Raw genomic sequence first — 14,179 nt, 5'->3', positions numbered from 1 at the left:
AATATAAAGAAGTTAGAAAGGGAGATCCGTATTCCGGAGTTTCTTCAAAATCAACAGTATTAAAAAATATGTTCTATATGTTTGTGTTCCTTACATTATTTCATGGCACTTATACTTAGGTTTATTTTTTATGAATAATATTTTTAAAAGAATTTTTTTTTGTTTCTTCACCATATGACACATATGGTAGCTATTGGTTATTGACAGAAATTGGTTATTGACAGAATAACACAATAATAAAAAACATTGTTGAAAGTGTAGTAAAATACAGGAGATAGGATGGTTGGTTTAAAGAGTTGGACAGAGTAGAAATGAAGAGTTTTATATTCCAACCGCGAAGTTGCACGAGCGAGCGGCGAAGTTGCGCGAGCGACTGGTGAAGTTCGAACATGTTCGAGACTGATCGGGTGTTGGTGATAGCGATAGAATATTCGTGGTGTTTCAATACCGGACGGATTATTATAGCTCTGCGCTGTTTCACCCGCCATCTTGATTTTTTTTGCATATTCGGAGCAGTTTTGAAGAAAGGTGTCGAAGATAGGATTATAAAGTGAATTTGTAAGCATTTCGCAACCGTGGAAACTAAAATAAACTTCTGACGAGTGAAAAAATTATAATAATTCTAATAATAATAATTGTCTGATTTTATTTTACAAATAGTAGATACCCTAAAAAACTAAAAAAAATGCAATGTTTATGTTATGGGAAATTGGTATGAGAATGTGATTACCTTTAATGGTAAGTTAAATGAAGCCGAGTTTAAAATTTACCACTAAACGTATCTATAATTATTTTGTTATGATCATTGCTTGCTCTAAACGACTGCTAAAATAGTTATAATGCTATTAAGCCAGATATTTACCATTGAAATATTTATCAATACACCTCGTTGAGTACACTCGTCATGAGGCACATTAACATGAAATGTGATCATGATTATGATATATTTGTTTCACGTAGCTACAAAAGATTTGTGCTTTATCTTGTTTTAATAATTGTATTACATTATTTTTTGTAATCTTACAATTGCTAATTATGTTTGATTTATTTATATCAAACGTATAATCATTAGGCCTACTTTTACTCTGTAGTTTAATATTCCTTAGTTGTGTGCTTTTGTATTTGTTTCGAAAAGAAAAGCGTTAATATATTTGCTCTTTTTCAGGGTCCTTTAATTCCGGCAGCATTCACAAATGGTTATCATTGAGGCTAAATGCCAACATTATTTCATGGTGAGCTTACTTTTAATTTATTATTTTTGTTAATATTAATGTGTACATTGTATAATTTAGAATTGTTTAATACTTTAGGGTTTCCTGGTGTTTCAATTTTCGACGGTGACCGATAGTTACATACAAAAACTTGCGTATTTTTATTTGAATTGACTGGAATTACGACACAAACTCAATTGTGTTTTTATGTATGAGTTTGAAATATTTTATCCCTTTGTCATACTCCGAAACATTACTTGATTAGAAAACCAGTAACATTTAATTTTCAATTTAAATAAGGTTATTTACTGTACAAAGGTAATTTTAACTTTTCAGCTCATTCATTATTTCACTTGAAAAGTTTAGTGTGACCATAACTTTGGTGTTTTTGTCTCTCGCCATAAATAATATGTTCTGCATTTGTTAAGCTGAATTTTTGGTACTATTAGCCTAGCCTAAATAAAATGTGACTATTTGGTGATCGCTGTATATGCAGGCCTTTTTTTGCGTACAATGGTTGTTTTAAATTTAATGAACCCAGGAAAACAGCAGCATAACTATAACCGCTTCGTTATCAAAGATAAACATAAATCGAGTCAGCTGTGCCTACGATCGCGTCTTTGTGTTGGTCATTAAAGTTCAGGCTTTGAATATTGCACGTGCTTCGCGATGCTAAATGGTCAAGCCAACGTGTATCGCGGGTGTAGACAGACGCCAAAGTTGTTGGTTACGAAGTAATGGCTTCTGCGTAGGCCAGCCGGCACTCTGATCCTGTATTCATTCTTCGCATCCGTGCAGTCCAACTGCAGCCGAGTGGTAAGATCACTCGCCTCCAACCCGCGTGATACTAGTTCGATCCCCGGTGGGGTCATACCTGGGAATTTCGTTTAATGATTCTGTCAACTCGGAAGATTGATTTAGTTCATTACTTTTTACATACGCTATTGCTAGTTTACAGCGTATGACAAAGAGAAAACCCGAAGAACGGACAACAAAAAAAGGACACAAACACTTTGAGAACAAATCTAAACTATCCGATGTCAAATTTTAAATGTATAGACAGCACACACAATTCCGCGGAAGGAAAAAGTCAGAACAATGTGACAGCACAGACGATACCGTTGCAACAAAAACACTAAATACAAACAACCACATTGGAACCACGAAATTATCTATGCTGTCTCTACATTTAATAGCGTCTTTTGGCTTTTTGACGTGACAACGTCTAATAAATCGATGAACGCCGGCTGCACGCACGAAAATATGTCCCGTTACGCACATTGTTTCGTTACGCTGTGTCCCGTTACGCTGTCGGCGAGTGCAGTAATAATAAGTTATGTTACAATTGACTAAAAAATTATGGTGATTCATATAATTGATGATATATATTTGATTACAGTTTATTTATATGAAAACTGGTTCATAATTACATTTAAACTTTATAGCTAAATGCCAGTTTTTAAAATTTATTACAAGTCATCTACACGTGAACTGTTTCGGCGACTGTTTATAAAGTGAAGTGAAAAGTTAATGTGGTTTTCATTGCTTATTACAACAATTTCGGCAATAAAGGTTAATTATTCTTGCATTTTAAAAATCTGATTACTAGTATAATTTCAAGTATTTATTCTTTTATTATTAAAATAAAAATGATTCAATTTTATTCATAAAAGTATGCAATAATTTCATCAATGTTATGTTATGACGTCACGTTAAACTATCGTCCGTAAACCGACTTTACAAACAACCAATTTTTTTTTTTTATGGGTTTGTGTGTTCATCTTTATTTGTCCGTTCTTTTGGTTTTATTTGTGACATACACTGTAAACTAGCAATAACGCATGTCCAAATTAATGATTTAAACCATACCGGGATATTATTTCACAAGTGGGAAACAAGGCGGCCTCCTCCTTAATGACAGCCAGCCAGCTTGGCCAGCTTGCGTGGCGACAGACGTGCGGTTTATCTCGGGACACGCGAGCTGCACGCGTGGACCAGCCACAGGAGACGTCGGACTTGAAGCGGCAGAGTTGAGCGGGTGTGTGGACATCAGCACCAGCCCGCCTCCACTCTCCGTTTTTCGTACCATCCTCCGTGTATGGTGCCGCGATGTAGGTGTGTTCCGGAAACTCTCAGCTGGTCCGTCTTGCCTCGCGCTGAACAGCCACGTTGCGGCTCCGTGCAGCAAGACAGTTCCGACAAGGATCTTGAATAAACGCTCCGCCATCGCCGATTCGTGAAATTTTCAGCTTTGCAATCAGCTGATTGAATCCCCCCCGTTAAATACTAACGAAATATATTTTGCTGCTGATTCATTGGTTTTGGTTTTTGATTAATATTTCTGAAATTCAACACCGTAAAGACTATTAGTTTCCTTAAAATATTATATATAAAAATATTATATATAAATAATAAATCATAGATTAAAACCGAACAAAGATTTTTTTTTAATGTGCTCAAAAAAATTTTTTAATAATATTTTACCATGTCCTGGAATTGTAAAGTGAATTTAATTTGACTTGGAAATTTACTATCATCACAAAATAATTGAACATTTGTGGTTGATTTAAGTATATTTCGAATTATTAATGGAAATACTAGTTTTTATCCTTACAATGCAGGTTTTGTGTCACGACGTTTAATATTTAAAAGTGTGGTGGGATCTTTCTGAAAATCCTCTTAATTGGTTGGATTTGTACTAGTTTCAGTTTGTTTAGAAGATAAGAATGCAACTGTATTGTCAACAAATAATTAATTCAGAAGTATGAGTTAAATCCTCCAGTGTAAAAATTTCTTGAAATCGTAAATTTACTTTTTTCTCTGATTATTTTTTATAATTTTTGAGTGGCAAAAAAAAATACATTAAATAAGGATTTTGGTTAGTAAAAAATGCATACATGGTTGGAATCTATGGGATAATCGATCTTGAGATAATTTTTCATATCAATAGTTGCTTTTGAATGTGAATAAGTAAACTTATACTGATTTAGTGTGTTTGGGCATCTGACTATTAATCTTTACCGTTACCAATAATATAACTTAACGATATGATTAATGCAATTCCTTGTACCTAAACATAATACACAGTAAATGTAAAACACTAGGTATGCTTTATGCGCAGTCTTAACTACGCTAATGCTGTCGCCAAATAGTTAACGATACTTCTTTTACTGCTGTAGCCTTAAACAAATAATCATTTAATACAAAGGTAGCATTAATTAAGAAATTATTCTTGAAAGGATTTTCGAATTATTTCGTTAACTCAATCTGGTGTATAAAAAAGGAATATGTTGTCGGCAGTTATTTGTTTATGTTTACCTCTTCGCGATGTATTTCCAAGCAGTAATTAGATTACATTAGAGTGCCAACCATTAAAGGCTTTGTCCTGTTAGTTGGCATGTTACAATTACAAATAAATAAATAAATAACAAATAAATAAATAAAGTAATAAATACACAGAAAAACTGAACAGCAGTTGGCTGTTTCAACTACCGACTATCGTCACATTTCTACTTAAGGGTGTATGTTCCGTTCCAGGTCATTATTTTATTTTTACGTTTAAAATGGTTAAACTTGTAGACTTTTTGATTGGCCAAACTTCAACTAAATTAAATACATATAGTGCATTCTTTTTGCATAATTAGCTAACAAAGTTGAATGTTTAACCTTTTTGTGCAGTATGGATAAGGAAAACCAAATGGAATAAATAACTAAAAAAAATTGGGTTTAAGACAGTGCTGTTAGCTGGTGGTGTGGTTTAAAATTCTTTCATAAAAATTGATTTAATTGTATCTAGCCTTTTAAATTCACAAAAATTCTGATTATTTTAAAAGGCCAGGTAAAATTAAATATTTTATTAAACAATTTAACATAGCAGCCAGTAAAATGGACTTTAAACCTTTAAAGTTCCGGTTATATATTCCATTGTATTCTCCTTATCCATACTGCACAAAAACGTTAAAAATGCAACTTTGTCAACTAATTATGAGAAAAGTATGAGATGTATGTACTTCTTTATTTTTTTTTTTATTTTTTTGCTAAAGTTGAGCCACTGAAAAAGTCGGCAAGTTTAACCGTGTGAAACGTAAATACAGAACAATGACTTGTGACGGGACACACGCCCTGAAAGGCAAGCGAGGATTCGAGCGGCTCATTGCATTCACGGGAGGCTGCATCGGGGATTCTGCAAGTACCGAGTGATAAACGAAAAACGGCTGACATGCTTAAGATGCACTTTTTATATATCATTTAGTAATTGATACTTTTATAATTTATTCGGAAACAGAAGTGCTTGATTCCTGCAGTAGCAGCCAGCCACGGCCATATAGACAGACATGGCAGCTAACTTCATTCTCCGTCGGCTCAGTGAAGCTCGCGGCTGCCTGCGAACTAACGGCGCTAGTAGTAGTTAAACCCATCATTAACAGTGTGTTCAATGGGAGTTTCGTTTAGAAGCGGGCGTATTTTTAAAAATCTTTTTCGTTTAAAAACTTTGGTTACAGTTTAGGATTTTTTATTTATTTGGAAGATTTGTAGGGGTTACTTTGCCGCAATTGTCAGTTAAAAAAAGGAGTTTTGAGAATGCGGATCCCAAACACACTGGGATCTTCCATAAGAAAGCATGTTTTAAATGTTAATCGCGTATTTAAAGCAATAATATTCGTTTTTTTATACATTTCAAACTTCAAGCAGGTGTAATTTTTTGAAATGTAAATTCTGAGATCCGGTAATTCTCTTTGATATAAGTAAGCAGAAGTTCGTTTTGTTTTGTCATAACCGAAAGGCCAACATATACTCCTCTTAATATTAGCGTTTGCATTCAACAGCCTCGTTTATATTTAATAAAACTTTTAAGAATTAGGTATAATTAATGGTATGTATTATCTTTCTTTGAATAAATGCTAATCACGTGATTATCAAATTAAAATTTATTTTCAGACGTTACATGATTATTTAAGAATTTAAAGAAAATTTTTAAGAACATAAACTATTTTTCACTTTCACGTACGGTTCCTGCAAAATTTCACCCGTGTAGCTTGTAAGGAAAACTTACACATGTGTTGATTACTTTACAAAGGAGTTATAGAAGAATATAGAAGAATCGTAACATAGATTTAATAATAACAATAATGAACAACCCCCCACCCCCACCCTAAAAAAACTAACACATTTATTATCTTGTATGAGTTCTAAATTTTAAGTTTCAGCAGGAACATGTCAATTTTCATCCATCTTCATTACAATCAGTTGCAATACAAGAGCGAGGCATTCTCTCTCACCACTTCAAGTTAAATTACAGATCGGAGAAGTTTGAAGGCATTGGTGCGGATTAGATGCTTACCAAGCACCCAAACAAATAAAAAAATATATAATCTGGAAAAAAAAATTAAAAATTTGAGATGGAATTAGCTATTATGCTATATTACTTAACTTCCATTTAACACAGTGTTAATAATCGGCTGAAATACTAACAGCGTCGTTAGTTCTCAGGCCACCGCGAGCTTAACTAAGCCGACGAGACACGCCATGGCAAAATATAGGAAGTTGCCAGACCTCTCTGTATGACCGTGGTAGCAGCATGGTGAGAAGAGCATAGAAAGACCGGTGTTCATTTAATCATAGAGACTGACATCGGTATGAATGTTCAAGTTGAATCATCGTTTTAACTGACACTAGCGTGTTCAAGCACGAAAATACTGAGGAAGCCTGGCAACATAGATAAGTCTTATCGTGGGGTGTAGGACATGCCTTGGCAGAAGATTGCCATTTAGAAGTGTCGGTTGAGTTTTTTGTCACTGCATATTATGTTTTATAATTTCCAACCTTGTTAAATACGACGAGTAAATCTGTAACATACAAGCTGCTTTTGCCCACGCGTAAGGCGTGTTATATAACATGTCCAATCCTAGAATTTTTTTTACTCTACCATTCGGAAAATATTTTAATTGTAAAAACTCCCAAATTACTTTAACGCTATGTCTAAGACTCGTTCATGGTAAAATTATTAACGTGTTTCAATTTTCCGATAAGTGTGTGAACATGTAAATCTTTACGAAAATATTTGCCCTAGAGATGGTGAATAACGCTGTCAGTGATTGATAACTGTGTTATTTTCGTTTGATCTGTGATGTCTTGTGATAGTGGGAACATGGTATCTGCTAGAAATAACATTGACGTTGTAAAAAAAAAATGTTTTCTGAACACTGTGGTGACACTTTTTTTGTTAAAAATACCTCTTTTGAAATTATTTTTAAGTTAAGTTTTTACGTGGTTGAAACGTTAATATAATCTGCCTTATTATTATTATATTTTTTTTTGGCCAGGTCAGAATCATTGTGGCGCGCCTTTGTGGGGGATAGAAGCATGGAACGAAGCCTCATCTAACTGTTGTGTTGTCCCCAAAAAAAGGCTTCAATCTTCTTCCCTTGGTGTTCCGCGTGATTGATCAACACTTCAAACTCTCAAGTACATACCCACAAAGAATAACAAAATAATAATTTGATCGTCAGCACAGTCATTCGATCGTAAATATATATTATGTATGATTAACATTTTATGATAAACTATATAGGACAAGAATACACATATACAAAGAAATAAGTGTTGAAAATGTCTGTTCGCAAGTGAGGACAACAGAAGAAAGATAGAAGATTGAAGAAGAGTAACTGTCTGTTGTGAAATGTTATTTTTCTTTTTGAGAAAATAATAGTTTTTGTGTCCAATATTTCCGTGAAGTAACTGGTGCTTTACTTTTATATGCATGCATATTTTTTCAAAGAATAATACAAACAAACCTGGCATAAAAAAGTATATATGTATGAAACACCTGTAATTTTCCTCAGCATCGTTTATTTGGTTTGAAAAATCATTCCTCTGAGCCAGGACGATAAGAAGAAACACTTGGTTTATTTACCTCTGTGATTTGATGTTCCTCTCTAACCGACCCGACGACTCATCGAGATGCGTCGAGCTAGTTTTGTTTAAGAAAGAAGACAGTAGTGTGAGCCAGCCCAATGTCAAGTGCTGAAAAAAAATTGAGAGTTGTAACAATCATTGTTGGGCCGTTGTTGTAATCTAATTATGTACAAGTATGTTGTGATAATTGTACCAGTGTTAAATCCACATGCTTCAAAGATTCACTCTCACCCTATTTTAACCCCACACTAAGCAATTTCACACACACATATAATGAATATTATTATAAACTACGCACCACGTAGTCACATGATAGTTTCATGAATCGTAAGAGGTATGGTGGAAAATGATTATATAAGTTGATGTTAGTCCAAATACAAGTATGTGTGTAAGATACGGAAATATTCTGGAAGTTTGTACTTTGAAATCATGTGAAAGCTGTAATAAGTTTAAAAAAAGTATTTATAAAAATGATAATCACACATTTTATTATAACTACCTATTCACTCAGTGAAATAAAAAAAAACATTGTGTGTGTATTCATGGAAAGCCATTATATAATCTTATCAATGAAATAACCTGTATACATGTCTTACAAAATATTATGACTTGTCTATAATTAGTTATATGCAACCAGACATGAAATACTAAGAGTGAATAACAGTGTGAATGATCGTCAAAAACACTTTTTGACCGTGGCAATTCTGGATCTCCTACTGTTGAACGCGAAGCATGCTAGTGTTGATTATCACTATTAGTTTACAAAACAGTTGCTCGTCGACTCTTATTTGATTAAAAATACATGATTTTCACATTTCATGCCTTTTTCGCCTTGGCATTAAATGGCATTGCATATGAATTGTAAAAATAAGTAAACATTCGAAATCTTATTGATTATTTTACCTCTACGTTACAACGTACATCGGGTCATGGTAAAAAAAAAAGTCTCCTTTATTGATCACGTCTCATCTAGGTTACAGGGTAAATGAAACATGTTACAAAGGTGATGTTACATGATGTTCATATTTTAAAAATTGTAAATTACTATTTTTTGTAAATTATGGACCAACGTGGTGCATGGGTACTTGGAGAGCGTTTCGCCTACTGCCCGCCCATTAATACCTTGGATGATAAGCCACAACAGAATATATCTTTTGTCCGATTAGCACTGGCATTACTTAGTTTCAGTAATATATCTCCGCAGACCTTTAGATCTGTCGAGTGTAAAATGTATTAGGTTTGAGAGAAATGAGTTTTCGACTTTAAATAGTAAGCTTTGATTATGATATACCTGTTTTATATGTGTATAAATATGACAAAAAAATTTAGTATGTTTCTTGTTGATCAAGATATTCTGTTATTCTGTTCTGAAAATTTGTTGGTTTTTAAGACCATTAAAGATTTGTTGTTATAAATTTAAAAAAAAGTTGTCATCTCTCTTCCATGTGACAACGGCAGTTAATAGGCCTAAATCTCTTGTTGAAAAGATGAAAAGACAGTTGTTAACATGTGAAAAAGTCATTAGTTGCTCTGTGCTTAGTTAACAGATAACTAGTTCAATAGTGGCATGCTGTTTGTATAATAGGGACGTGAAGAGATTTATTTTTCTCAGTGACTTCACATAAAACGTCAACAATAAGTTCTTAAGTTGTATTTTACATTTTGTTTTATTCCAATGTTTATTTTAGTATTTTCAAATAAATCAATTTTATATTTTCATTTTGTTTTTAGAAGCAAATCACAAGGTTTCCCACCTTTAAATATGTATTTTACTACTTCTATTAAATGGTAAAATTAAAGAAATGATACTTACATCCACCATATGAATGTACGTCCAATTCAGTCCATTTTCTTTTTTAGAATTTTTTCAGTTTCTGTAAATACTAGCCATTGATGTTGCTATTGGAAACCCTTCATTAGAAAATCAAGCACCCATGCCTAGCGGAAGAATAACACAACTAAAGTAAAAAAAAAAAGAGAACTTTCAATAGCAATTTTAACGAAGGCGTGAACAAATGATGCTGTATGTACATTAATATTACATGAACACAAAAAGTGAATGTGAACGATGGAAGAAAAATTCATAGTAGTAGTAGCTGTAGTGGTTGTAGTTTCATAATTATAATTAGATGTATTGGTAAAGTAGTTATTTGTGTAGCTTTAGTAGTCTAGGTGAACGCAAACACGTGGGTATGCGAGCGAACATCTCGCGCGCCTTTGAGAATGAGGGTTGGCTTCATCTCGTAGTGTTTTTGTTTCTTTAATTGTTATGTTGTATAATTTTTTCTCATTTTAATATTTCTCTCAATTGCCACCTTAAGGCATACTACTTATGCAATGCTATATTGGGATTTGATATGGGTGAGGTTATTTTCAGTGTACATGGTTATTTTTTGGATCTTTCTTAAATTGTATATAAATGTAAAAAGAACACAGTAAATAACAAATTTTTAAGTTTATTTCAAGTATCTTGTGTTCAAAAACTCTGATCCAACTGTCAGCAATATTACATTTTAAATTAAATGAATGATTAAAGCAATGTTACGTAAAAACTTGCGCAAGATTCTTTGTGCCGATATTGACTGGAATCTGGAGGGGTTTTGATAACCGTTTTGACTGACATTAGAAGTAGCAAAGAATTGGAAAATTTTAGCATCAATTTTAGTATATGGATTAAATAATTGAAAACTGCGTTGACATTTTCAGTTTGTGTTCCAGTTCATTAATTTTTTAGCTCCCTATAAATTATATTGGATTGTTTTGCGTAACAGTTCTTATTTTTCTTGAGTGTTGCCCATCTTCGACATGTTTATGTGTGAAAGCGTCTTGTGTTCCTTTATTCATTTGTCTGCGTTTTACTAATGCAGTTTCGTGAAACACAATTAACTCCTTAACCTTCGTCACTGAGAAAGGAAAAATATGGAAATATTTATTACAGTACAAAGTTCATCGTATATACGTGTATTTTGTTCGACTTCTTAGTGTTAATGATTTAGATTCAGAAAATTAATTGGTAGAAAATGATACGCTGACGCGCGTACAGTTTTTTTTAGCAGAAAGCGAATCGGTAGCTAAAAATAAAATTTACGTAAATATTTTAACTTTAAATTATATAATAGAAAATTATGTATCCTTATAATTTAATAAAGTCTCCTATGAAATTAATTATCCAGAGTAGTTAAAAATTGTTTATATTCTAAGATTGTATAAAGTCTTAGTAATGATTTTTACCTTTATCTTTTTAATATCAGTAGTCGTATTTAGCAGTACCCAGTATGTTATATAATAAAAGTATTGCATTTCTTTTAAGTATTATGTAAATGAAATCAATTTTTCGACTATGTTTACAGAGTAAACGTTTATAATGTGTATTTTTACGTGTAAAAAGTTATACGCCAACAGATCTGGGTATAAAAAAAATTCGATTTTTTATTTCTTTTACATCAGTTTTGTTTTGATTGTGTTAGACTTAATTGTTTAAAGTTAGGATTTAGAATCACAGTATTTATTACATGTACAGTGATAATTGCTCTGGAGGTCTTAGCTTACAGTTCTCTCCCGTTGTAATAAAAGTCTGATATGCTTAATAGAATCTAAAACCGTGATAGTAAACGGAAATAACGTATCCTGACACAATTATTATATTTAGAATGTTTTAGTTATGATTTTAACTTGTTATGACTTAGTTTCGTACGACTTAGAAAAGTTATTTGTTATTTAGTTGCCGAGACTGTCAACTGTTTCTAGCATTGCTACCGGTATGCAATGCATAGCAGATTTGCTATTATAAGCCGACATTATTTGTGATGATACGCGCAGAAAAGTTTGAGCGACATTTAGTATTGAAAATGACAGGGTTGAAATTTTATGTTAACTGTGTAGATGTTTATTTGTCTTTTAATTTTTTTGATTTGTCCATTGGTTCAGAATAACAAAAAAAAAAATCCAGAAAATAGCTTTGTGTAGCATTTGCTTATTTTAAATGTGGATTATTTTGTATATATGATCTTTTCTCTTTATCAACAGTTTTGTTTAGTTTAACTTAACTTTATGTGTGTTTTTATTAGTACAACCAATATCATGCCAAACAAATTTTTAATGCAAAGCAAAAAAAGCAATATATCATAAGTCCATCGTAGAATCATTCATTCTTTTTTTTTTTAATTCCTAGTAATTTGACACGAGATGTGTTGCTGTCAATTGACACTAGCACTAAGAACGCTGTGAATACCAAGTGGTCTATGGACTACACGCGAGGAAATCTTGAAGAAGCTATAAACTATACTTTGCTAGATGCACATACATTAACAAGTAAGTGACTTTTACGTTGCCAAATGCTAATTCCTCTTGATGAACAGTATAAAGCTGTGGCAAATGATGTTTGCGCCACGTAGCTTACGGCCAACTCGAGTTTGTGGCGGGGTGGTGGGGGGATAGAAATTCGCGGTTATTGTTCGAGGCGGACAGGGCGAGTGGACGACCGCCCTCCCCTGCAACTGGGCTGAGGGGGCAAAATAAGTCCCTCGCCCTTGACGCTGTTGTCGATGTTAGAGGACCTCGCCGCGCCGCAACGCCATCCACAAGCACACGAACTTGTCTTCGTTAACGTGAGCAGGGTTTGCCGACAACCGAGCGCTTGAACAGTGGTCACGGAAACCTGCAGATTCTATGCTACATTTTTTTTAAATCGAAATATGTGTTAGTGTTGTTTTTTTTTTTCAATTTGCGTGTCCCGTTGTGCAGAAAAAAAAAATTTAATTCTTTGACAAACACGCAATTACAGGGACACAATGGCCGAACAACACATATGGTCACCCTAGCAGCCGATGTTGATGATTGATTACGACACGAAATACTGTAGGTTAAGGGAGATCGACGGAGAAAGGCTCCAGACGTCTATCTGTGTAATGAACGAAGGGGATGATTATCGTATTGTATTAGGTGTTCTACTAATACCAGTAAAACAAAAACAAAAAAGTGATACGATAAGCAGAGGCGTAAACCTTTCGGCAGAATTGCGAGGTCAGCCAATATGGTCAGAAACAATTCCTGGTTGAAATGCTGAACTTTATTTTATTTTTGTGGTTTAAAAAATAAGCATGACCCATTGCACAGTAAAAGAATATTTTAATTATCTCATAAAAAATGTTAAACATTGAACATACTCCAAAATGTGCATCAAAAGAGGACGATGTTATGTCAGTTTTCTATTTAAACTTCTTAAACGGATACTTGAATCTTTCCTTTACGAAAAGACACGTGTACTAACGCATCTGCAGATGGGAGTGCGCTTTAGGAACAGTAAACAAATGTATTTAATTATTTTTTTAGAAAAAAAAATGTTTTCCTAATGTAGGGAGGGATCTTCACTGTGTCGGCGCCACAGTGTCACCTGGACTGTGTGGATATCCATCTGTAATTCAAGTGGAGCCGGGAGTGGTGTCTCATAAAAGCGTTGTCGTGTTAATTCACAATAACAGGCAATATGAAAGTTACTTCTAGTCTTTTGGCAGCTCCTTCTCCGAGCAATGTCTGAAAACAGGCGTAAGTACGCGGAAGTTATGTTTATTAGATCGTTCGATGAGAAAGGAGTTTGTGCAATAGCATTTGTATAGAAAGTATCGACACAAAATAAGATACAGTTTACTCAATAGTTTCAAGTAAAACTGTTACTTTTTTCTTGTAATTTCAAATAATAAAAGATCGTAATAGATACTGAACATTTTACCTTCGCATCTTTACATTCTAAAAAATAAATCAATATTTTTCATGTATGTTACTAAAGCTGTTTCTAGCCTAAGCAATATTTTATCATATTCTTGGTTTAAATCTGATTTTCCTTACGAGTGTAAACAAGTTTAAATTTTACATTTTCCTCTTCCTAAAGTGCGCATAAATGTGTTAATGGTAGAGGATTTTTTTGTCATCCGATAGATACGGCTCATAAAATCTTCTAGATTCACTAAAAAAATTCTTCTTTAATTATATTTTTGTTCTTGCTTGTTATATAAAATCATGAAATATGAATAATTTCAGGTGACGAAGCTTTTCAG

The 14,179-nt window shown here is 33.3% G+C and overlaps 1 protein-coding gene across 5 annotated transcripts in view; it reads left to right on the top strand.

The window, feature by feature from the left end:
• LOC134530757 (RNA-binding protein Musashi homolog Rbp6) overlaps positions 1-13,437 on the top strand; it is a 1,338,028-nt gene extending 1,324,591 nt beyond the window's left edge. For all 5 annotated transcript variants that reach the window (XM_063365896.1, XM_063365898.1, XM_063365899.1 and 2 more), the window contains 2 exons: positions 1,166-1,232; positions 7,535-13,437. In XM_063365896.1, coding sequence (XP_063221966.1) covers positions 1,166-1,207 — 42 coding nt within the window. In that variant the 3' untranslated portion in view covers positions 1,208-1,232; positions 7,535-13,437. The remainder of the gene's footprint in view (positions 1-1,165; positions 1,233-7,534) is intronic.
• Positions 13,438-14,179: the final 742 nt, after the last annotated feature.

The sequence above is a fragment of the Bacillus rossius genome, chromosome 3 (assembly GCF_032445375.1).
Source record: "Bacillus rossius redtenbacheri isolate Brsri chromosome 3, Brsri_v3, whole genome shotgun sequence".
Classification (NCBI taxonomy): Eukaryota; Metazoa; Arthropoda; class Insecta; order Phasmatodea; family Bacillidae; genus Bacillus; species Bacillus rossius.
This window is presented reverse-complemented; position numbering and strand designations above follow the sequence as displayed.